At 42.1% G+C, this 25,681-nt stretch overlaps 2 protein-coding genes across 3 annotated transcripts; one reads left to right on the top strand and one right to left on the bottom strand.

Annotated features, from left to right (window-relative positions):
* Positions 1-130: 130 nt before the first annotated feature.
* nup85 (nucleoporin 85) lies at positions 131-13,764 on the bottom strand. The gene is made up of 19 exons (XM_042317737.1): positions 13,577-13,764; positions 13,200-13,293; positions 12,934-13,090; positions 12,667-12,737; positions 12,530-12,573; positions 12,249-12,318; positions 11,219-11,340; positions 7,414-7,548; positions 7,148-7,270; positions 5,533-5,664; positions 5,322-5,428; positions 4,998-5,081; positions 4,631-4,696; positions 4,196-4,347; positions 3,830-3,947; positions 2,825-2,925; positions 1,589-1,740; positions 1,176-1,271; positions 131-335 (listed from the first exon to the last, which is right to left on the bottom strand). Exons 1-19 carry the CDS (start codon positions 13,607-13,609, stop codon positions 237-239), a joined length of 1,956 nt encoding a protein of 651 aa, XP_042173671.1. The 5' UTR covers positions 13,610-13,764; the 3' UTR covers positions 131-236.
* Positions 13,765-14,560: 796 nt separating this feature from the next.
* Positions 14,561-20,039, top strand: LOC112226326 (small ubiquitin like modifier 2). Of its 2 annotated transcripts, XM_042317740.1 has the most exons (4): positions 14,562-14,716; positions 16,841-16,972; positions 19,041-19,112; positions 19,397-20,039. In XM_042317740.1, exons 1-4 carry the CDS (start codon positions 14,696-14,698, stop codon positions 19,457-19,459), a joined length of 288 nt encoding a protein of 95 aa, XP_042173674.1. In that variant the 5' UTR covers positions 14,562-14,695; the 3' UTR covers positions 19,460-20,039. The 2 variants fall into 2 exon arrangements, with proteins under 2 accessions (XP_024246508.2, XP_042173674.1); XM_024390740.2 differs by lacking the exon at positions 19,041-19,112 and having other exon boundaries at positions 14,561-14,716.
* The last annotated feature ends 5,642 nt before the right edge of the window (positions 20,040-25,681 follow it).

Here is a 25,681-nt window from a genome sequence, read left to right as displayed (position 1 = left end):
ATCCACAGCGTTTACTGTGAATTTGATTTGAGCGAATGTCAAGGAAATTGTTGACAGTGCAGTGTGCTTGTCGACAATGCACATTTGAATCCAGGCCAGTGTTCATGTCAAGTATTTCCACAGAATCAAATTCAAATAATGAAAACATTTATTTATTATCAAATAGCACATTTTGATCAGACTTGATTTGTTTTATGTACAGTATAAAAAGATAAGTGCTTGTCTTTAAATGTTGGTCAAACTTCCACTGTCCCCTCCTTCACTATGGCCATGGCCAGGTTACGAGCTAGCGCTAGCCGCAGGAGCTCGATCTTTGTCGTCTCGATGTCCTCATCCTGAAAACGCACAGGGAAACACATTTAATGGATCCTCATCAGAATGTTTTTAGTGATTCCATATTCAATGATGTAATGGTGCAACTGGGCCTTCACACTTCAGCAAACAGGAAAGGAGGGCTGCTAAACAACAATGACAAATCATGACAAGAGTTTACCAAGAAAAACTTCCAAAAGGATTAATTCGAAGTAGAAAGGAGCACTCAAGAGAAAAGTGAGCTAAAATAAATATCAGTTTTTTTTTGTTGAGTGCGCCAACTACTACTTTCTACCTTGAATTAATCCTTTTGGAAAATGTTCTTGGTAAGCCCTTCTCATAATTATATAATACTTGATGTTAATGAAACCAACAGTCACTTTTCTGGAATACAATATTCAAATTAGGTGACAATGGAACTGTGCGATTGGCTAGCTATGAAAAGTCTGTGCTAACCCCTCTCTGGAGCAGGGCCAGTTTAGCCCTGGGCTAAGGTTGATGTTAACCCATTTTAGAATGTGCAAGTGTGAATAGTCTATTAGTCGTGGGCTAAGGAAGCTCTTAGTGCAGTGTGAACAGTTGCTTAAGCTGGGCTGAGGAGGCTCTTATTGCAGTGTGAACAGTTGCTTAACCCGGGCTAAGGAGGCTCTTAGTGCAGTGTGAACAGTTGCTTAACCTGGGCTAAGGAGGCTCTTAGTGCAGTTGCTTAACCCGGGCTAAGGAAGCTCTTAGTGCAGTGTGACCAGTTGCTAACCCCGGGCTAAGCAACTGTAGAGATTAGAGCATATTATAAAACAGTGTATTAGGAGATTGAAAGGGAAACAGACATTAGATAGAGGGTAAGGGGGTGTGTAACCCAGTACCTGCATGGGTCTGTCTGGGGTGGGAACACTCTTCCCTGAGGTCAGCTCCTCCAGACAGAACATCAGCTCATGAGTTTGATCAGCAGAGAAGATCACCTGCAAGAGGACAAGCCCAGAGATTAGCCAACTGACTGCAACAAAAGGCTATTAGCCTAAAGAGGCACCATCTACAAAACTACGAGCATATATTCAGACCTACAGATCTGATAGGAATCAATAAGGTAAGGAGATCTCTTAATTTAAATAATATTTATTACATAATATAATCCATTTTCTTTAAGATTACAAAGATGTTTCGCAGTTCATATTTAGTTAGTAAACCAAAAAAAGGAAATTCAATCTATGGTATATGCTACACACTAGGTAAGTAGAAAGAAGTTAAGGATGGAAGTTAATGTTGTGGGCCAGTTGACCTCTTTCTGCTCCAGCAGGGGCAGGGCGTCGGTCAGCAGAGTCATCCAGAAGGAATGTGGGGCGATCTTGGCCGTCATCAGGGAGAGGAGGAGCTTGGCGGCATCCGAGAAACGCTTCTCGCCATACAGCCGATGGAACTCACGGTACTTCCCTGCAGACAACAGGATCACATCCATCAAGGCAAAGCGTAGCAAAAACAGTTTCTCTACAGAAAGCGGTAACGCGCATTTCTTAATGGACAAGTTCAGGTAGTCCATCCTGTTTCCTTCCGTAAATGGTGCCTAATGAATATGACCCAGGCCAGGAGGGGAACAGAATGAACTAATGGATACAATCACATGATGCTCTCTCATTGGTTACACAGACACAGTATCAATGACATAGTATGGTGTAAAATGTATTTGCCACAGTTTTAAGTATAGAACTGAGAAGTGCACTGAATTCCCAGAAATGATGTGAGAACCATCTATCAGTCACACATGATGCCAGTTGGGACACCCAATATGGTCACTGTAGAATTGTTTAGAAATTGAATTCTCATTCTATTCGCTACAGAGCACTGGTAGAACTTGTATGGCCTAAATGTAAATACACCGTGGTTCCACTTGATTGTTTAAGAACAAGATAACATTATATACATCATAGTCACTGAACAGTTAGTTCTGCCTTCATGAGTGACTAATTGTAAAGTGAGACATTACACTCACGTTACATTTTCCCCAGCTGTAGGTTATCATCAGCTGTTACAACAGCATTAGGCCACAGACTGCAGCCTTATATGGACCACTTTTCTCCTACGTGAGAGAATCATTTAATAGAAAGGCCAAAATATATCATGGGTCTGATCCAGTGTGTGTGTGTGTGTGTGTGTGCGTGTGTGCGCGCGCATGTGAGTGATATGTGGCTGACTGAATGTCAAGTTAACATGCAAGACCAAGCAGGGCTCTACAGTGCGACCATTTTACTGGCATATGCACCCAAATATTTTGCTGTGCGACCTGGAATTTTAATTGAAGAGCACCAGTGTGCCTAGAAAAACATACAATTCTAACTTTATTACCTCAAATATATCTAGATTTGTGCTCCTGAATTTCTTTGTGTGCACCTATATTTTTCAACTTTGCACACGTGCTCCTTGTAAAACAGGACAGCTTAGAGCCCTGCCAAAGAGTGTTGGCTTGTTTGTGTGTTCACAGTCCTTCATGTTTGTGTATGAACACGTTTGCACTCCATACCTAGAAAAGTAAGCCTGTCACTGAGCAGCATGGCTGGACCCAGGTTGTCAATCAGGTCCAGATCAGAGAAGGTCCCTTTGGCACAGTAGTCCTGGAGAAACCTGAGATACAGACCATAGAGATACATCTATAGACCAGAGAGACACAGTATATCTAGGATACAGACCATAGAGATACATCTATAGACCAGAGAGACACAGTATATCTAGGATACAGACCATAGAGATACATCTATAGACCAGAGAGACACAGTATATCTAGGATACAGACCATAGAGATACATCTATAGACCAGAGAGACACAGTATATCTAGGATACAGACCATAGAGATACATCTATAGACCAGAGAGACACAGTATATCTAGGATACAGACCATAGAGATACATCTATAGACCAGAGAGACACATCTAGGATACAGACCATAGAGATACATCTATAGACCAGAGAGACACAGTATATCTAGGATACAGACCATAGAGATACATCTATAGACCAGAGAGACACAGTATATCTAGGATACAGACCATAGAGATACATCTATAGACCAGAGAGACACAGTATATCTAGGATACAGACCATAGAGATACATCTATAGACCAGAGAGACACAGTATATCTAGGATACAGACCATAGAGATACATCTATAGACCAGAGAGACACAGTATATCTAGGATACAGACAGGGTTAAACCCACGGAGGGTGGGGAGTGAGAGAGTGAGCGACTACAGGGCGGTCTGGTAGCTAGTGGTGTGGAAGCAGATGTCATGGGGGGACATCTTTGCTGCCCTTCTTGAAGTAATTCCAGATCTAACGTGGTGACTCCACTACGTAGCTTTCATAAACCCCCTCATGTTAGATCAGTGGTTACATCAAGGAAAGGAGGAAGGAAGAAGGAATTTTCAAAGTATTGAAAACAGGCCGACGACTATCCAGCAAATAAAAACAGCATTCCTGAACAGGTCACATGGTCAGGATCAGTAAAACCTCCTGTAGACATACAGCACCTCTCTGATATGAGGGTGGCGAAGGCAGCATCTTTGGCTCTGATGCTCCAGGAGAGAGCAGAGCCCAGTCTGTTGTTCCTCAGGGCCTTCTTGGCCATGATCTTACAGATGCTCCTCACTGCAACACAGAGAGACACATTATACCAAAGAGTTAGGGGTGATATCCACAACAGGCATGACAGAAATCAGGGGGAGTTTGAATGTATTTTCCATGTGTGTTTTAGTAAGTGTCCATGTTGCGATTGAGGGAGTGAGACAGAATGTGGGTCTCAGTGAGAGCTTCATGCATGAGAGTAAGTTGGACAACTGTTTTGGATAAGCGCGAGTGAGTATGCGTGCGTACGTACGTGTATGCATCATATCTACCTTGTTCAGTCATCTGCCTCTGCTCACAGATCCTGATCACCTTCAGGGCCTTGCGCTCCGTGTCCAGAGGAACACGCTCTATCTGTAGCTCCAGGTACACACGGCCAAACTCTGGACAGTGGTCAAAGTAGTCCACAGCCAGCTGCCACAGGCTGAGGACCAGAGAGAAATAGCTGGTTAAATCATGCACAGCTTAACCGATCATCCAATAGGAGCAGCACTGGAGCAGGTCAAACAGGGGAAGAGGCCTACACGCGTAGCCGACAACACTCTCTAGAAAAGATAACTACTGAACACAGTGGACCTCAGCATGTGTAGTTTTGCAGACGTGACTATATATGTGACAGTTATCTATTAGAAAAACAGACATGTTGGCACTGGGAGTTATGCATATAGTCCAATCTATTACTAACCAGACTAGTGGGTCTGTCTCACCTGTGATGGGTGAAGAGTCCTGAGGCGTACTCCAGCAGTAGAAACTCTCTCAGGTTGGAGCCAAAACTACATCAACACAGAGAACACATGTTATTATGGTCAACGGTGATGAAGGCTGCCACCATAACACCTCCGTTTGTTCTGACCTCTGCTGCTAAAAAAACACTAAATATTTCATTGACTGTGGGTTCTTCCTTTATTTCAAGTGTATGCCCTTTGAATCCGGCACTCAAATACTTCCTGTTATCACAAACATTTGAGCTGAGCACGCCAATTTCACTTTCTATGATTCTGATCAATGTTACCATGAGAACAATATTGGCAGTTAATGGCAACCCTTTGTGGGACAGTAGTGTCCTTAACTTACTGTAGGTTGTGAGACTGGAGCAGTTTACAGTGGTCCAGCAGGTCAGTCAGATGCCCCACAAACCACCAGTTGTTGAGAGCAATGCTGGAAAGCACAAATAACATGTCATAAATATCACAACATATGAAACTGAACAGTAGTTTACATGAGTGACAGAGGGGAAATCACATTGTGTGTCTAGCCCCCACATTTATTTCATCTTATCCACATTAACAGTTACTGTTACCTTAGCAACAACACAGCTACTCTCCCTGGGTTCTATACCATAGAAATATAATTCCTTTGGTTTCTGTATTTCTATGGTCGATAGACGCTCCTCCTCACCTGCAGTCCTTGATGACCTGGTGGATGTCAAACTCAAAGGCTGCCAGCAGGATGCTGTCCAAGGGCTCTGGGACACTCCTCGTGTCCAGGAACATGTGCATGCTAGACTGGAACACACACACATAGGACAGGACACTTACTCATAGTGTTGTGGTAAGTCCCAGGGCATACTAGTGCAACTCTGTATCATGTATAGTGTAGTAGTAAGTACCTGTGCGTAGTAGTGCAGCTCTGTGGGCTTGACAGTGGGGTGGGAGAACAGCAGTCTGGTGACCAGGAAGTGATACCAGGTACTCAGCAGCTCCTTGTACTCCAGGAGAACATCCTCATCACCAACCAGGATCTACATGGATAATTAGGAGGGTATGGATAATCCATGGATGGATACTTATTTAGGAGGGTATGGATAAACCATGGATGGATACTTATTTAGGAGGGTATGGATCATCCATGGATGGATACTTATTTAGGAGGGTATGGATCATCCATGGATGGATACTTATTTAGGAGGGTATGGATCATCCATGGATGGATACTTATTTAGGAGGGTATGGATCATCCATGGATGGATACTTATTTAGGAGGGTATGGATAATCCATGGATGGATGAATGTATCAACAGGTAGAACATATGGATAGTAGTTGGAAGAGACAGACAGCACCAACAAGAGATTATTTTAGCTCCTAAACAGTTCACGCTCACACAGATGCAGGTACAGAGCCAAAGAATGGACTCTACATGTACAGAGAGTTACTTTTGGCTAAGGTATACGTTGTATACTACAGGTAGCTACACTGACGACCAAACATTTAGCTCTTTCTATGACAGACTGACCAGGTGAAAGCTATGATCCCTTATTGAGGTCACCTGGTTTGCCAGCAGCATACCACCCTGCATACCGCTTCTGAAGCGAAGCAGGGTTGGTCCTGGTCAGTTCCTGGATGGGAGACCAGATGCTGCTGGAAGTGGTGTTGGAGGGCCAGTAGGAGGCACTCTTTCCTCTGGTATAAAAAAATATCCCAATGCCACAGGGCAGCGATTGGGGACACTGCCCTGTGTAGGGTGCCGTCTTTCGGATGGGACGTTAAATGGGTGTCCTTATTCTCTGAGGTCATTAAAGATCCCATTGCACTTATCTTAAGAGTAGGGGTGTTACCCCGGTGTCCTGGCTAAATTCCCAATCTGGCCCTCAAAAAACCATCACGGTCCACCTAATAATCCCCAGTTTACAATTGGCTCATTCATCCCCTCCTCTCCACTGTAACTATTTCCCAGGTCGTTGCTGTAAATGAGAACGTGTTCTCAGTCAACTTACCTGGTAAAATAACAGATAAATAAAAAATAAAATAAAAACTTCAATCAGTGTAGATGAAGGGGAGGAGACAGGTTAAAGAAGGATTTTTAAGCCTTGAAACAATTGAAACATGGATTGTGTCTGTGTGCCATTCAGAGGGTGAATGGACAAGACAAAACATTGAAGTGACTTTGAACAGGGTATGGTAATAGGTGCCAGGCGCACTTTGAGTGTGTCAAGAACTGAGTTTCACGCTCAACAGTTTCCTGTGTGTGTCAAGAATTGTCCACCACCCAAAGAACATCATGACAACTTGACAACTGTGGGAGTCAACATGGGCCAGCATCGCTGTAGAATGTTTGACACCTTGTAGAGTCCATGCCCAATGAATTTAGACTGTTCTGAGGGTAAAAGGGGGTGCAACTCAATATTATGACAGTGTTCCTAATGTTTTGTACACTCTGTGTGTACCTGTCACCACACAGATGCAGGTAAAGTGTGCCAGGGCAGGTATTGGGCAGTTCCACTGACCTTACAGATGTCCTCCAGGTGGCGGTTGCTGGCAAAGGACTGGTCCTGGAGACAGTGGTCCACCTCCTCGCGCCAGTGTCTCCACTTTACATCAAACTCTGTCAGGGTCTGAGTCTCACCAGGCTACAGTAAGATGTCATAGAGGAGAGAGCGCTAGAGTTACAACCATAGAGATACATATAATATACATCTTCTACTTGATTCTGTGGTTAAAACTGGGTGCTGTTCAGGAGGTTGAAACGTTCAGATAGAAATGCACTATGTACATTGAAGATGGGCATCTTCATGAGCAGGTTGTCCAGCAGCTTGAACATGACCCTGGCTGCAGGCTGCAAAGCTGCCTGTTTCACCAGAACCTGCCTGGCCTCGTCCATCCGGCCCTGCAGCACGTAGCTGATCACCTGGAGACACAGAGGGGGGTTCAATAGGGGACAAAGAATATCTGCATACAGACTAGTGCACAAATAAACATGAATAGCAGATTACACAGACATAAGTTAAAGGAGTTAAACTGGGCAAAGAAAGTCTGCACAGATAAAATACATAGATACAACGAGTTTATTTCAACCACATTGGAAGTAATCATGGAGAACCATTTAAAAAGGCAAATTCACTGGAGGTCTTGAGGATCCACTTAATTAGTTTTGATCAAACAGGGCTCTACGCTGACAGTTTAATTTTTTTTACGAGCACAATTGAAAAATGTAGGAGCACACAAAGAAATTAAGGAGCACAATGAAAGTATTTGAGCAAGTGTTTTTATGATAAGAAATTAATAAAAGTTTAAGAATAAAAGTTTGTTGGAGTGTTCCATACTCAATCAATTACAATGTACGAGAGGTAGACCGATTAATCGGAATGGCCGATTAATTAGGGCTGATTTCAAGTTTTCATAACAATCGGAAATCGGTATTTTTGGACACCAATGTTTTTTTTTTTACACCTTTATTTAATCTTTATTTAACTAGGCAAGTCAGTTAAGAACACATTCTTATTTTCAATGACGGCCTAGGAATAGTGGGTTAACTGCCTTGTTCAGGGGCAGAACGACAGATTTTCACCTTGTCAGCTCGGGGGATCCAATCTTGCAACCTTACAGTTAACTAGTCCAACGCTATAACCACCTGCCTCTCGTTGCACTCCACACGGAGACGGCCTGTTACGCAAATGCAGTAAACCAAGGTAAGTTGCTAGCTAGCATTAAACTTATCTTATAAAAACAATCAATCATAATCACTAGTTAACTACACATGGTTGATGATATTACTAGATATTATCTAGTGTGTCCTGCATTGCATATAATCTGACTGAGCATACAAGCATATAAGTATCTGACTGAGCGGTGGTAGGCAGAAGCAGGCGTGCGTAAACATTCATTCCAACAGCACTTTCTCGCGTTTTCCAGCAGCTCTTCGTTGTGCATCAAGCATTGCGCTGTTTATGACTTCAAGCCTATCAACTCCCGAGATGAGGCTGGTGTAACTGAAGTGAAATGGCTGGCTAGTTAGTGCGCTCCAATAGCGTTTCAAACGTCACTCGCTCTGAGCCTGTGGTTGTTTCCCTTGCTCTGCATGGGTAACGCGGCTTCGAGGGTGGCTGTTGTCGTTGTGTTGCTGGTTTGAGCCCAGGGAGGAGCGAGTAGAGGGACGGAAGCTATACTGTTACACTGGCAATACTAAAGTTCCTATAAGAACATCCAATAGTCAAAGGTTAATGAAATACAAATGGTATAGAGGGAAATAGTCCTATAATAACTACAACCTAAAACTTCTTACCTGGGAATATTGAAGACTCGTGTTAAAAGGAACCACCAGCTTTCATATGTTCTCATGTCCTGAGCAAGGAACTTAAACGTCAGCTTTCTCACTTTTACTTTCTTCTCCAACACTTAGTTTTTGCATTATTTAAACCAAATTGAACATGTTTCATTATTTATTTGAGGCTAAATTTATTTTATTGATGTATTATATTAGGTTAATATAAGTGTTCATTCAGTATTGTTGTAATTGTCATTTTTTTGTTGTTGTAATGTTCTAAAAAAATTATCAAAAAAAATTAAAAAATTGGCCTATTAATCGGTAGCAGCTTTTTTGGTCCTCCAATAATCGGTATCGGTGCCGAAAAATCATAATCGGTCGACCTCTACAATGTACCCTCCAATATGAGTCATTTAGGCGAGACAATGTTCAGCTGCCCCTTTGAGTTCCACGACATCTCTTTGCTAGCAGTTGAGCAAGCTCAAACTAACATTGAAAAACCACATAGCATGTGAACAAAACAATGTAAATAGCCAAGAAATATGAGAAGATATTCACACTTTAGTAGACTTTCAGGTGAAATCAACCAACTTCTACGCTGTGCGCTTCTAAAAATGTATTTTTTCAGCACTTCACTCACAGTGCTGCTCGAGGTGGGAAAGCTAAACTCAGCAAAAATAATACTTTCTGTCAACTGCGTTTATTTTCAGCAAACTTAACATGTGTAAATATTTGTATGAACACAACAAGATTCAAAAACAGACAAACTGAACAAGTTCCACAGACATGTGACTAACAGAAATTGAATAAATGTGTCCCTGAAAAAAGGCGAGGGGGGGGATCAAAAGTAACAGTCAGTATCTGGTGTGGCCACCAGCTGCATTAAGTACTGCAGTGCATCACCTTCTCATGCTTCTCATGGACTGCACCAGATTTGCACGTTCTTGCTGTGAGATGATGTTACCCCACTCTTCCACCAAGACACCTGTAAGTTCCCGGACATTTCTGGGGGGGAATGGCCCTAGCCCTCACCCTCTGATCCAACAGGTCTCAGGCGTGCTCAATGGGATTGAGATCTGGGCTCTTCGCTGGCCATGGCAGAACACTGACCGTCCTGTCTTGAAGGAAATCAGCCATACTGCTTGTTCTGTGCGTGGTGGCATTGTCATGCTGGAGGGTCATGTCAGGATGAGCCTGCAGGAAGGGTACCACATGAGGGAGCTGATGTCTTCCCTGTAACGCACAGCGATTCAACGATAAAGGCGAATCTGACCATCACTCCTGGTGAGACAAAACTGCGACTCGTCAGCGAAGAGCACTTTTTGCCAGTCCTGTCTGGGCCAGCGACGGTGGGTTTGTGCCCATAGGTGACATTGATGCCGGTGATGTCTGGTGAGGACCTGCATTACAACAGGCCTACAAGCCCTCAGTCCAGCCTCTTTCAGCTTACTGTGAACAGTCTGAGCACTAATGGAGGGATTGTGCGTTCCTGGTGTAACTCGGGCAGTTGTTGTTGCAATCCTGTACCTGTTCCGCAGGTGTGATGTTCAGATGTACCAATCCTGTGCAGGTGTTGTTACACGTGGTCTGCCACTGCGAGGACGATCCACAGTCCGTCCTGTCTCCCTGTAGCGCTGTCTTAGGCATTTCACTGTATGGACATTGCAATTTATTGCCTTGGCCACATCTGCAGTCCTCATGCCTCCTTGCAGCATGCCTAAGGCACGTTCACGCAGATGAGCAGGGACCCTGGGCATCTTTCTTTTGGTGTTTTTCAGAGTCAGTAGAAAGGCATCTTTAGTGTCCTAAGTTTTCATAACTGTGACCTTAATTGCGTATCGTCTGTAAGCTGTTAGTGTTTTAACGAACATTCCACAGGTGCATGTTCATTAATTGTTTATGGTTCATTGAACAAGCATGGGAAACAGAGATTAACCCCTTACAATTAAGATCTGTGAAGTTATTCGGATTTTTACGAATTATCTTTGAAAGACAGGGTCCTGGAAAAAGGGACGTTTCTTTTTTTGCTGAGTTTATATGGTATTTGTAGTGCTGTGTGTGATTAGCTACCAGCTATGAAACAAAAACAGAAGGTTTACTTTGAAAATAGCTACGGCAGCATTTTTTGTGTTACTATGAATCACATGCTCGCTCATACATTACTTTTTCAGTTCGCACACATCTATTTTTAGGCACATTTGAGTAAAATGGTCACGCTGTAGAGCCAAAAATCAGTCTGACGTATCTACGCACTGGGCCAATAGCGTTTTTAAAAATGCAGAGAGAGACAGGAGAGGGGTGTATGTGTACGTACCACGTCCCAGTAGGCCTGGTGCTCTGCGGGGCTCTCACTCGCCAGCACCTCCCTGGCCTTCTCATCCACGTCAGCCTTGTGCAGCCTCACCCAGTCGAGCAGGTGGAGCACCAGGGAGCCAGCTAGAGGGTCACATACAACAAACAGGGTGCAGAAAATATTAAAGTTCTGTTTACACCATAGAGATAGATGACTCATCATGGATATAAACCCTTTTAGCGTGGACAATGAGGGCTTCCACCATTTAAGTTGTCAACTGGGTGGGGATTTATACGAGATTGGACAGGGGTCGCGTTAGCTTTCAGAAATCAGCATTTTCAAAACTCAGACCATAATTGTTTTTGCATTTTTAACCATTTAACCTGCGTTTCATATCGAAAGTCAACCGTGCTTTTTGGCTTCACTAGAGTGATCAGGGGCTTGCAACTATTGTTTCTTTACACAAAATACATTAGTGCAAAATCGTTTTCATCAGCTGACAGAGGTGCAACACTATTTGGCAAACAGCCAGACATAATTAAATTAGCCTACAATAAAAAAGTATTTTTGCAAAGACGATGCATGGCCATCATATTTCTAATGTTTCGCTTGAAGTTAATACTGCATTTTAACTTGCTACTGGAGAAAAATTTAACTGTCAGCCACTGATGATCCAATGACAAGAGCAAATATATTTCATCCAAGTGGAGAAGTGGAACTGAAGCACAAAATTAGTAATTTTACAAATCATGATTATTTGAGCAAACCTGAAGCCTAGCAGAATTTACAATAAGAAGCATTTTAGATCTGTGTGAAAAATGCAGAATCCTACGTTAACGCGACCCCTGTGGGAGTAATCGGCCAATGAAAAATAAGAAAATGGATTACGTTAAAATGGAGATAGCCTCAATGGTGCTGCCCATGCTATCACAGACACTGTAATGGCACAGATACAAAGATGAGTCTTCTATATAGCTCTATGGTTCACACCTAGATGATGCTTGTGTGTCCAAAGCAACATCAAGGTTGACACACAAAACATAAACTCTACCTGGAGCTGCATCGATGAACAACACTTCACAAAGATTCCAGATCAGCTCTACTGCCAGCAGGATTGACACCTATCATGAAAAACAGGTGATGATACATGATGATACATGATACACTAAAACAGTCTGAGTTGTATAACATTACAACGGTGTTCATTTTCATCATTGATGCAAGATCATTTTCTCACGTTTGCTGATTCAATGTTATATTACTTGGGTTATGTTCCCTTGACATAGGGGTAAGTGGTTAGTCGAACTGAATAGGCACAGACAGGTACTCTACCTGATTTCCATACTGTGTAGCCAATGCTGCATCTTGTGTAGAAACTGCAAAGTGAGAGGAAATAGCATGTTACTTAAGTCTGTCTATGAACTGCATTGATAAACATATGATTGTTGAAATGTTGCCATATACTATACCTGCAACTTGCTGGAGTTCCTCCATGCATGCTCGAATCACAGACCTGTAGTTCTTGCTAATACTGACGAACCTGAATAAATAAGTGAAATTGATAAACGAGCACACCCATTACAATGCTAAACATTTAGATTACTATGAGATTAAGTCACACACATCACCACTGTTTGGTTATATTTAGAACCGGGAGTTTTTCCTGACCTCGTGACAAAGGAAAACTCAGAGCCCTAGTTTGAATTACAAGAGAAAGTAGTCTATCCCATCCTTACTGGGGTTTCTTGTTCTTGCTGGGCAGATCCTCTCTGATCCTCTGCAGACCAACAAAGATGTGATGGGACTCATTGAAGAGTTTACGCAAAATAGGGGAATAGATGTCCTCATCTTTCCTGACCTCATGGACAAAGGGACAACCCCCTGCAGATCCACCTGAAGAGACGCACAGGGAGAGTGGGTTATAGAGGAGGATGCTTTGTACTTTGACATGATTTGAGTCATGACTGTACTACCAAGTTATACATTCAACTCTCCTATCTACCTGATGCTTTGTAAATGGTCTCATAAACCAGGATATCTCCAGGACCCCACACAAATCCCAAGTGTTTTTGGTTGCTGTCGAACCCAGGGATAGGCTGAAAGAGAAACGTCTCGTTAGTTTATTTATGTGGACATAGCTAGGTGATTAACCGTCTAGACATTATTCTGCCTTGCTGCCAGTATCTTTCAACCCACTGAAACGAGTCATCACAAATGACAAATAAACATTGTGCAGTGATGCCAGTATTATTGTGGACACTTGAGCTCAGAGACGTTTGAATGAAGTGTCAGCTAGTTAGCGAACTAACGTTAGCAAGTTGCATAGCCTGCCCTGGACACATTTTGATTCCACAACAACAGAGCACGAGCGGTACTTACAGTAGTTGTTGGCTCCACATCTACCTCCTCCATTACCACCCACTTTAATCAAATCAATAAGGTGAATCAATAAATATAACTTAATCCACGAGCGATACAAATACTGACATTTCAAATAATATAATACAGAAATTAGGCGCTTCAACCATTCAGCTGAAGGACCCCAAAGCGTGCGTATGTCTGATATCATAGGTATTCTGTGTCGTGCCTGACTAGAAATGCAAGCTTGCACTAAAGGGGACACAATTACTCAGTTGTCAATTTGACAAGTAATGTCACCATGAGAATATATTATTCCAATGAATAAAATGTACTTATACCAATATCTACCAATTATAATGTTTTGGTACTAATTTGATCAAAGTGGGAAGAACAAATGGCCACCAGATGCAAACAGTTATTTATTTACCCTAATGTGCAGATTTTAGTCATAATTAATTGTCGAATGAAATGCTCCTCATAACATTTAGGCTATTTTCAATGGCATAATAGGGAAATATGGCATTTTTACAATGTTGCACCATTCTGGACCTTCAACAACATCCATCTAATACTGTGTGGGCAACATTAGTTTCTTGCTGGATCATGTCTATTTTGGTACAAGTACTGTACAACCAAATATTTCATTGTTCCATCTGTGGTACAACTGCATAATTTGTTGGCTGAATGTTATGGTCTATAAAAACAAGATGGCTACTGAGGATCAGTCCTCTCTTCCATGACAAAATTCCAGAATGGTTTAAATTCCCAAACATTGACCTTTCAGTACACTTTCTTAAATAACCTGATTTTTATTGCGCAAATGTACAGCAATGGCACGGTTAACATCAAAGCATTAGGACGTTTTTGGTGAATATTTTCATAAAACAAAACAAAAGGGAACGTGTTATAAATGCGCGTGCACGTGTTACAGAAACGCGCATTACGACATTCCCGCCCTCTGCCAGCGCTCAACATCTTACCCTGTGACCAAGGTTGGCCAATGAATGTGAAGTACAGGGCACGAGCATGTGTTTGTGATCGCGCACGTAGGGCCGGTATTTTAATCGGGAGCGGGTACGTGCGCGTACACGTATATTTCGTTGTGTGGCGGCGTAGAGAAGCGCAAATAGAGTAACCATGGCTGACGAGAAACCCAAGGTGAGTTGCTTGAAAATATGCTTACATCTCATCACATTTTTTTTTACATACATAACTCAAATAGAACTAAGGAAAAATGTACATGTAATATTTCCTTACTTGAGATCTTAGTAGACTCAAGTTTTGAAAATGCAAGTACTCCATTGGAGACACCGGAAGACCTGTGCACGCGCCTGCATGGGCGCGTGGCTTGCTGCTTGAATCGCAGCCAACTAGCGTTTGCTAGCTGAACATGACAGTAAGCAATGCATTCACTCTCTTCAGTTCTTAATCTTTTGTATTTGCAAATGTAATCTGACAAACTCAGTTCAGATCCAAGTGGTTGTATCAGTCATCACTTTGTCAATTTCTTCAGTTACAAACTTGTTACATTCATTCATGGCTACAGCAAGGGTCCCTCTCATCTGCTTATGGAGCCAGCTATCACAGCATGTTACAAATGAGTGAAATGGTGTGACTGAGACAGTGTTAAAAACCATGTTTTACTCCTATGTGTTTTCATGTGTAAAAATATGATCAATATTTTGAAATGCATCAATCGTGTGTGTGTGTGTTGACCAATGATCAGATGTTTGACACATACATGTTTAATATGTGTCCTCATTTGGATGAATTCCAGAATGTGTAAAGCACCTATCCTTGTAGTCAGCATGATAAATTCCACTCTGTAGACTAAACATTGTCCAAAAACACTTCTTGTCTCATTACATTGCCACAGCGCCATGACTTTTAGAACAAGTAAATAATAGTCAAGACAGATTAACTTGTATGTCACTGCTGAACTATCCAAGGCCCTTGTAAGTGTTCTATAAAACTTTAAATATTTGGTCTATTTTCACTGTTCAGAAACTGCTTATATTCAGACAGTACACTGCTGACAAATACTCTGTGTAAATGTTTCTGCTGGCCTAAAATCAATGATGGTCATATCAAGGTTGCCATTAGCCTGGGACCTGACTAATAATTTGCTTTGCATCAACTGTATCAGCCAAGCAACATTTGTATCTGATCGTCCCAGGCAAGGTTAACATTAGCTGCTTTTATCAACGCTAGTATTCACACACTAGTATTCACACACTAGTATTCACACACTAGCGTTACTAGGAATTACCTTGCAAAAAAATGGAATAGTCTGCAAGAATACAGAAGTTAAATAAAATTCAATTTCAACTTACTCTGTTGATTGTCTGTAGGGCTGGTCTTTATGCAGAGGGGACATTGAGGAAAAAACATCTAATAGAACATTCAGAATTTCCAAACGTGGGTCTATTGTAGACCCAATTACTCTCCCCTTACCTTGTGTCAAAATAAAAGTCCTGCACGTCCCCATACCAGCACAAAAGATAGCAAGAACTTTTATTTTGACATGAGGTAAGCAGAGAGGAACTGACCTCGCTGAGGAACTGCATGGGTCGACAACAGATCCACGTTTGGAAAGTGTTTCATTATACGTTCCATTAGATGTTTGTTTTTTCTCAAATTCCCCCCAACATAAGGTCGAAGCCTACAGACAATCGGCAGAGTAAGATGAAAGTTAATTTTATTTAACTTCTGGCTTTTGGCGGACTATTCTGTTTTTTGCAAGCGAATTCCCAGCAACCCTAGTGTGTAAATACTAGCATTTCTAAAAGCAGCTAGGTTACCATATATTGTATTCAGTGTTTGTCTATATGAGCTAGCAATGTTTAAAGCTGCAATATGTCACTTTTTGGGTGACCTGACAAAATTCACATAGAAATGTGAGTTATAGATATGTCATTCTCATTGAAAGCAAGTCTAAGAAGTGTTAAATCTGTTATATGTGTGCTATTTCTATGCTTCCCATTCTTCAGTTTAGTTTTTAGTCTTTTACTTTTGTACACCAGCTTCAAACAACTGAAAATACTATATGTTTGGTTCTGGAAAAGATATTTCACAGCGGTTTGAATGGTACAATGATTCTCTACACTATTCTTGCTTTTGTTGTCACTTAAACTGAAATTAGGTGGACTATTTGTCTTTTAACAGACTTGATTATTTGTCACATGTAATAGTGGGTATCATGGTAATTCTAGACATTACATTTATACAGTGTCTGCGTTTCATCTCACTGAATACACCCCCAATGTTTGTTGTGTCCATCAGGAGGGAGTGAAAACAGAAAACAACGACCACATAAACCTGAAGGTGGCGGGTCAGGATGGGTCGGTGGTGCAGTTCAAGATCAAGAGACACACGCCGCTCAGCAAACTCATGAAGGCGTACTGTGAGAGACAGGTGAGTCTGACATGGCAACCATGATGATGCCACTGAGTGCACAACATCAGCAGCAGTATCAGAGGGCAAGGTTGAACTACTACCATATTGGTTATACCTATCAAGTCCTTTTGAATCTGCATAATGTGCCGAGGGGGTAGAGGTGGTTTCTGGACAGAGGCCAAGCCATAAGCAAGTAGCAGCAACTCTACCCTATACATAGGGCCAGGGCCAGTATTCATAAAGTGTCTCAGAGTGGAAGTGCTGATCAAGGATCAGGTCCCGCTCTGTCCATGTCATTTATTCATTGTGATCTAAACGGGCCAAGTCAAAACTGGTCCTATGTCATCATTCTCCTCCAGAGAGGAAGAGGAATGATTAATATTCCTGCACAATGTCTATTTAGAATTTATTATCGCACACGGTATTGCACAATTCCCTGGCACATTTGTAAATATCCTACTTCAATTTGTTTGAGTGCCTCCTTGTATCTTAGTAACATTTTAATCCTCGTTCTTATTTATTGAGTTTTCTTTTTAGTAGTCTTTTATTTACTTAATTACTTTTCTATTGTCGAGAGGTGAACCTGTAATTAAGCATGTATTTGCACTGTGTACTCCACGTATGTCATGTGTACAGGTATATGACTAATAAACTTGAACTCTGAGATGCTTTATGACTATGTGCCCACAAACTTTTCCCTAATGACCTGACCTGAAAAAAGTCCTGACCCTAACTATGGGAATACAGGGATTGATGAAAGATGACAGCTCATATTATCCATTGAGGACAAGGAAACTCATTGAAGAGAGAACACAATACATGCACCCTTTTATACACTTGTATCTCTTTGATCTGTTCACTGTCAGATGTAGTCTACATTGTCTGTGACAGGAGACGAGCGCTATAGGCTGTGTTGTCTTCATCATATTATCATCTTCCTTTTCATCGTCCTCATTATTCCAATGTCCAGCTCTATTAATGGTTAAGACCGTTGGGCCAGTAACTGGAAGGTCGCTGGTTCGAGTCCCTGAGCTGAATAGGTGAAATATATTTTTGGTGTCTTTGAGCAAGGCTCTTAACCCTAATTGCTCCTGTAAGTCGCTCTGGATAAAAGCGTCTGCTAAATGACTCAAATGTAATTTAGTAATGACTCTGTACTGTCCACTCTTCTGATTTTAGTTCTTGAAAGACGTTTTATTTGGTCAAATACCCTTTATTTTAATATGCACCAAATGTACTTGTCATATTCAATGCAATGTGCATTAGTAAGGCTTAAGCTTAACTTGCCTATCTCTCTGGCTGTAGGCTGATTAGTAAATACTAAGCCTTACTGCTGGATCATTATGGCCAATCTGATCTGTGCTATTTATGAGCTTACAGGCTAATTGAGGGGATTTACACTGCATTACCTAATAAGTACTTTTAAAATAGGGTTCTTGGCTTTGGATTCTCCCAACATATCAAAGGTCTTTTTGTTCTCTTCCCTTGTGTACTTGGAGCTGTTCTGTTCTACATGTCTTTTTGAATGATTGTGTTCATGCTGCTTGCACTGGCAAGTACAGAGATGTAGAGATGGAGGCAGAGATGTAGCAACGGAGCCTTTGCTCTCTAGTGCTAGGCCTGTCTTATCCAGGCTTGCCCAGGCCTAATCTCAATGCAGTGTGTGCTTGTGTGCGTGCCCATCCATAATGGATCTTGTGTGTCTCTTTAGACCAGTGAAGTCATGGAAGTAGGCCAGGCTCTACAGGCTTTGTTGAGTAGAAGCCACTTCCCTCCCTATCCTGTTGTTTCTTCCTTTATCTGATAAAAATGAGTTCGGCCAACGTGGATATGGAGTGGCAATATAGTAACGCCCTTCCCTATCTCCTTATCCCTTCCTTTCTGCAGTGTTTTCATTCACAAAGTAGAGAAGCGACAGGAGTTTTTAAAGGAATGGCTAACCTTGCTTCCTCAGTGCCGTACACTATTAATGGATTGCTTGGCAAGGGTTGGGAAAACGTTGTTTTCTTTGGACATTTTACTTGGAGAGATTGTTTTGTGCCAGACAGTTTAATGGAATTTAGTATCTGTGTGTCTGTGTCTGTAGGGGTTGACAATTAGGCAAATCCGGTTCCGGTTCGATGGACAGCCTATAAACGAGACAGACACACCTGCACAGGTAATCCAGGAGTCTCATGGGAGGAACTGATTTGTTACATCAATTCACTCTATTTCGCTTGAACAACACCATTCCAGCAATAATACATTAGACGTTCCTCCCTGTTTTGAGAATACCAATGAACATTTGTGCATGTCAAAAGAATGTTAAATGCAAAATGTCTTCTAATGAAAGTTTTCCATTCACGGCTAAATTTATGTACATTTTTGTCATGAATGCCATGTCATCTAATGAAATCAGGTTTTATATCAAATTGACTTAATTTCCTCCCTTTTTCCTGACAGTTGGAAATGGAGGATGAAGATACGATCGACGTTTTCCAGCAACAGACAGGAGGCCTCTACTAGCATGTCAAGTACTCCCCCACATCTTCCTCCACCCCCCAGACGGCTGCTTTGCAGCTTGTCCCATTTTCCACCACAGAACCAATACCATGCGGAAGACTTCCTGCTCACAGTTATACATAACTGTTGATGTATAGTGTTTTCATTATTGCCTTTGTTTCCTTCCTGTTTTGTACATAAACAACCTCCTCTAAAACAACTCAGATTTGAGTAACATTCATACAAGGTGTGCTGCGAATAAACGCTGCAAGATCCAGCTCTTAAAAAGTCCATTGTTTTGGTGACTTGTTGGTTCACTTATTCAGAGATCAAGAAAAGCTATTTTCCACCTGTTCACTGTTTGCGAATAAGACTGGTTTGTTATTCAACTTCATTTTCTGTTGTCGGTTTCAGAAAATTGGTTTTATATCTTTTTTATATGGTAGTGGTTGTGTAGAATGAAACATGTCTTGAACATAGTTTGACTAGGCCATGCTTGTAATAAGGAAACCCTGAAGAGATGTTTTAGTCCAGGTAAACATCTGTATTGTCTCATAAATGTCTTGTTAAAATAAAGTTATTCTCTCTTTTTAACCAAACTCAATTTATTTAGTCTCTGTTTCGTGGGTGACTGGGTCATTAAAACTGGTGAAAATATTTGTAATCATTCATTTTAAGAGTGCGTCCTTGTGCGTACAACAGCTCATGCTCACCAATCCCCCTTTTCAATATGAAAACATAATTATGGAGATTTTATCAGCGAAAAACCACCACAGTGATTGAACTGTAAAGCTTGATGATCTCCACTGACTGTATAAAATACAACGTAGCAATGTTGGCACTGTCAGTGTAAAGAGTCACTCAAAATGGGGAAAGAGGATGTTAGGACAGTGGGACTATTGTATGAAGACAAGCCAAACAAGTATAGTAACTCTTGAGTAACATTGTGTCCATACTCATCATCATTGGATAACATATTGATACTGTAAAGATACTGACAGCATTTTTATCTAAATCAAGAACTAATATAAGATACAGAATGGGAATGAAACTGGTAGTAAATAGCACGTAATATGATTTAAGGTGACTTTTTGAGACAATTGCTTCGCACAGGGGGGAGAATGTTGCCTTTCAAAGAAAAACGATTGACGTCGACTGGTGGTATGTGCCACCAACCAGAAAGAGGGTCGGTAAGGGTCCGTCCAACCAGAGCGAGTGGAACTGAGGTGGGCTGGGCCTTATGGGCTGGGATAACTTGTCGCTGCGCTCTTCCTTCTGGTCTCTCGGGCGCTCAGTCGGGTGGAGTCAGTATTTCAGTTTCTGTGTGTCCTGCGGATGATTTAGAAAATCACATTTTTGTAGTTTATCGTGTTACATATCGAAATACGAAAGTAGTGAATTAGACAGTCGAAATGACGACGACAAAAACATTTCAAGGGATGGATCCCGGTGCGAAAAGCAGTTCCAGGTAAAAATGAAATCCGAAATCTTCATGGACAAACAAAAGAAAATGGGACCCACTTACCAGCCAGTATTGGAAGCTAACCGTCCAGTTGTTGGGCGGGTGATTTTTCCTGATTTAGCTAAATTGTATTAATGGCACAATTTGTCTTTGTAATTAGCTGATATGATGGTGTGAAGAGGGCATTTGGGCTAGTAGCGGCATCAGCGACCTGGTTACTGCTGCTAGCGATTCCATCTACCACACCAGAGGCCCGTGGCGTTAGTGGAAGTTGGGATTTAGCTTTGAAAATGAGCTGTTTAGTGTAAAGGACTCGGCATCAGAACACATTTAAACAGAATGGACAATTTGAGGACAACTTAGCTAATCACATAGCTATCTATAGTAGTTGTCTGTCTGGACTGCAACTTGTTTTGTTAACTTGTCTACTTCGCTAGCTAGTGACTGGTATGGATTGCTAGCTCACATTCTGACTAGCAGCAAGCTCAGCTGTCGCGTAACACGTTTATTTGCAGAAACAAGCACTTGCTCTTCGTTTGCAAGCTTCAAACCCTATAGTCTGTAGGCCTCTGCTGCTCCAAAACTGGGTAACTTGTTAGTTAGGTAGCTAGATTTGCCTACATGCCAAGTTTAGCTCCTTTTATGGATGTTTCTAAGAATACGGCTGACCCAAACAATTTATTAGGAGTTAATTAAATCATTTAAAAATATGTATTGTCTACGTTTTGAGGACTTATTTGAGGCCAAGGGTCTGCACGCATTCCACTTTGTTTCACTGCCAGAAAAACTGATGCACCGCGTGCATTCATGCTATAGTATGGGACCTCCTGCCTTTGCGGCGGCTGGATGTCATGGGGAAGAAAAATAGTCCGTTTTATCAACCCGTGTTGCGTTTCGGGCAGGCCGGACAATAAGCTATTTCGTTAACCCAAAACGTGAGCTGTAACCGTTTTGGGCTGGATAGTTTTGCTACAAGTAGTCGAACGGTGAAATCATAACCATTCTTTCCCGTATTTGTATTCCAGCTAGCTACGTTGTCGACTAATTGGTGGCTAATGCGGGTTTTACTTGGGTGGGGGGCTTAGCTAAGCCTGCAAATCTTTGCTCGGTTCATCTTTGCTTTAGCCATCTTGGTCGGCCCTACTGCTGACCAGTCTAGAAATGCAGGCTTTCCCGACAGCAGCAATCCAACTTTGGCAGCCTTTGGTAATAGCAGATAAGGTCATCAAAGGCTTTCAATATATGTGACAGCTTCAGGCTCGCTATCTTTTCAATCGATCTAACGTTACTGTTGAACAACTGTCGAGTTGTCCCACTTTTCTAACCACAGTGCCTCTCACAGGAAATATTTGCCGTTTCATTGTTGGGTGGGGTCTCAAATAGCCTTTTCTCTTTTCAGCCTAGTGGAAAGCATGAGCTCATCTTAGCTATCACACAAGGGTTAACAAGTCTGCTTTGGACATTACATGAACTAATCGTGGCATACATACAGCACCAGCAATAACCAAATCCAGTTCTTTCATCTGGCCACTGTCTTGTTTTTTTTTTTACCCCATGGTGGGAGGGAAGTTGATTTTTGTATCCCGTCTGCCTTTGGACAGCTGCCTGGTGTCAGCTGGTGCATTCAGCAGTCTGGAGCTGAATAGAGGGGAGGAGGGGTCGGGGAATGGCTCTGCAAACGCATCAATTCCTCCACCCGACTGTCCTTAGTCAAGGGGGAAAAAGGCTTTCCTTCTCATTCTTGTGACCCTTCTGTTCGCTAGGAGGAAAGAATGTCGGTTTGGAAGTGGGCTTTGTGGGCTGTGGTTATCCTCTCTTGCCCTTTTGCTATTCAGATCACATATTAAGTCTATCTGATGTCTTCTTTTACCTTGACATTGTTCCATGTGCTTAAGCGCATGCCATGTCCAGCCATGATCTAGCTTAGATTTCTCCAATCAAATGTTGGAACGGCTATGCTGTGTGGAATGATAGCCATCCCATGTGTAACTGCTGCGGAATTTCTGCCGAGCTCAAATCAGCGACTGTCTAGCCTGGCAGATTGCAGGCGCGTGGAGTCAGCTGTAGCCAGGAGAGATTGTGAGTATCCCTCGGTCTGACAGCTGGGGCTTAGGGAGTGGACCCTACTGTGAATGGAGAGAAAGAGGGGACTGGAGCAATCAGGTGTCTGTGTGGCCTCAGAGCAATATGTTTGTATTTGTCGTGTAATGATTTCAGCAGTGCTGCCGCTGATCACTAGTGTGTGACGTGGTCTTTGTGTATTTAGCATGTCCTGGGAGAGGGGGTATCAGTTCAATAGTGTGTGTGGCAGTCAGTCAAATGACAGTCCTGACCCTCCCTTTGTTGTCCTGCAGGGTGCTGCGGCCGCCGGGCGGGGCCTCCAACATATCATTCGGCACAGACGAAACCCCCCCTGTACGCAAGAACAAAATGGGCTCCAACATTTTCCTAGAGCCCGACGATCCCCACGCCCATCGGAGGAGCAACCCACCCGGTACTTCCTAGCTACTCACATTGGTTCAAAACCAGTGTACGCACACATCCAACAAACATCCACTGGGGCAGGGTACAAAAATGTGGCATGGCAAAAGAATACCCACACACATTGAGTGCTCGAACAATGGGCCCAAAATTGGAATCATGCTGACAAAGACCCTTTGGGGTAAAACTATGTGGGCATTCATTCAATCAGTGTCCAGACTCCAGTCAATCACGTTGGATAATGTGCATAGTGTACTGTTTTTCCACCTGACCTACATAGACTGACTTGTAGTACAGCAGGGCCTTGATGGGGGAGCCACCTCTGTCTGTCAGGCTGGATCTGGCTGACCCTCCCTGGCTCTAGTAGTGTACACCTACACATGTAAAAGAAGGGTGTGGTAGGAACTGATCTCACATGTTTTCACAATCGCATCAACTCTATGTAGTAATCCATTTACTGTTGTAGTGGCATATCTGTGCCCATGCATGAAGTGTGGAGAATGTGGTGTGCATGTGTGTTAACTGTAACCTCTGACCTTCGGAGTCGACAGCTGCATGCAGTGTTCACACTCTGCCTTCCTGCTATTCCACATTGTCTCAGGCTGGGTTCAAGTTCAGTTCAGACAAACGACCGGTGTCATGGTATGCACATTTCAATGGATACACCTGGATTATTTGGTTAGGTTGGCTTCAGTGCCGTCTCGTCTGGAAGTTGAGTACTTGGTCTAGGCTAGCCTATATTTAATTAAAATTGCATTAGTTGATATATTTCCATGAATATACATGGATTTTCTGGGTGTGTTTAGGTCGGGATATTCTTGGATTGCATGCACTGTTTTCTCTGTTAGTAGGCTATAGGATGTCGTCTTAGGTTGCTGTTTGCCTAATGACATCACAATCTGGAAATGTAGCCAAAGAGATTTCTCTTGGCTCCGTGAATGTAGAAGATAGCCAACAATGTATCGTTGTTTCTTTGGTCTTCAACTTCAAGGATAGTCACGGGAGGTCACTAACCTTGAGGTTAGAAGGCATGACCATGCATGAATATATACTTAAAGGAGTAGTTCACTATTTTACAACTTTGTTAGATGGTTCCTTTCACCCTGAAAGTAGTCTGGGCCAAGACAAAAACATTAATCTGTTAAGTTTTCTTTAAACAGCCACTACAAACTTCAGCTAACCTCAGCCACTACAAAATGTCAAAATCACCTGAATTCAATTCAAATCAACTCTACATTTTGTTTGTTACCTAAAGGTGATTTGGCCTTTTAAAAAATTATACAATTATAGAAACATGCTTGCATGCCCCCATCACTTCCATTGCTTGTGTCTGTCTAAAGAACTGAACCATGAATTAGTTTCTCCTGGCTCATAGACTACTTTCAGAGTGAGGAACCATCTAACGTCAAGTTGTAAAATGGTGAACTAGTCCTCAACATGTATGATCATACTTACTTTACACAACCATAATGACATATTTGGTTGTGAAGTTCCACCCACTTGGTGTAGTAGAATAAATGCCGCGATGTAGCATTGTGGTATTTAAATTCAGCCGTTGGCCTCTGCTTACATTGCTTTTGCCATAGCCTTTTCTGGTGATGCCCGGTTAAATGATCCTTAGTGGGTTTTATTCAAGGGCCAACTCCCAGCCCCACACAAGCCATTCTGCAGTCAGAGCAGTACCATAGGCCATCATTGTAAATCAGAATTTGTTCTTAACTGACTTGCCTAGTTAAATAAAGCACTGAGCTTCATAACAATCCACTGAACCAGTGTGACTTATCTCTGCCTGTTTATCTTTTAGCCTCAGAAATGGGAACTGTGACACACATATTGGAATTACACTCCATAAAAAATAATCCAGGTGAAGATTTGGTCATTTAGTACCTCCTACATAATGGCCAAAAATCCAGCTGTTTTGAGCTTAATATTGTACAGCAAGATGTATGTCTATATCAATCTCAATGTTTAATTTAAATGTAATGGCACTATAGTCAATTAAAGCATCACTTATTGGCCATGTCCACGGTTTATGTCCCATTACCAAGGCTAATGTAAAAGCAGTAAAGCAGTCATTCAGCAGGGCCTGATAAACAGATGCAGAGCCATAATAAAGGAAACCTTGTCGAGTCACTGTGCCATTACTTCACAATGCTTTCTCCTCTCACTTCATTAACAAGCAGTGATATATTGACCAAGAATCATCCCTTTGTCTGGCTTTGTTCCTTCTAGTCATAGATGTCAGGTAGACCAATCTGTTGACGTCCCATTGTTTCTGCTCTACAGTTGTTGCTCAGTGGGAG

Source organism: Oncorhynchus tshawytscha, unplaced genomic scaffold (genome assembly GCF_018296145.1).
Source record: "Oncorhynchus tshawytscha isolate Ot180627B unplaced genomic scaffold, Otsh_v2.0 Un_contig_7015_pilon_pilon, whole genome shotgun sequence".
Classification (NCBI taxonomy): domain Eukaryota; kingdom Metazoa; phylum Chordata; class Actinopteri; order Salmoniformes; family Salmonidae; genus Oncorhynchus; species Oncorhynchus tshawytscha.
Note: the sequence above shows the minus strand (reverse complement) of the source record. Positions and strands in the feature narration are given on the sequence as shown.

Bases quoted from the DNA above. Each gene is read 5' to 3' on its own strand.
- LOC112226326 (XM_042317740.1), top strand. From the start codon at position 14,696: ATGGCTGACGAGAAACCCAAG. The intron at 14,717-16,840 runs GTGAGTTGCTTG...TGTGTCCATCAG, and splicing joins TGGCTGACGAGAAACCCAAG to GAGGGAGTGAAAACAGAAAA. The intron at 19,113-19,396 runs GTAATCCAGGAG...TTTTCCTGACAG, and splicing joins AGACAGACACACCTGCACAG to TTGGAAATGGAGGATGAAGA.
- nup85 (XM_042317737.1), bottom strand. From the start codon at position 13,609: ATGGAGGAGGTAGATGTGGAGCCAACAACTACT. The intron at 12,574-12,666 runs GTATAGTATATG...CTCACTTTGCAG, and splicing joins GGAACTCCAGCAAGTTGCAG to TTTCTACACAAGATGCAGCA. The intron at 1,741-2,824 runs GTATGGAGTGCA...TGTTGTCTGCAG, and splicing joins TGACAGGCTTACTTTTCTAG to GGAAGTACCGTGAGTTCCAT.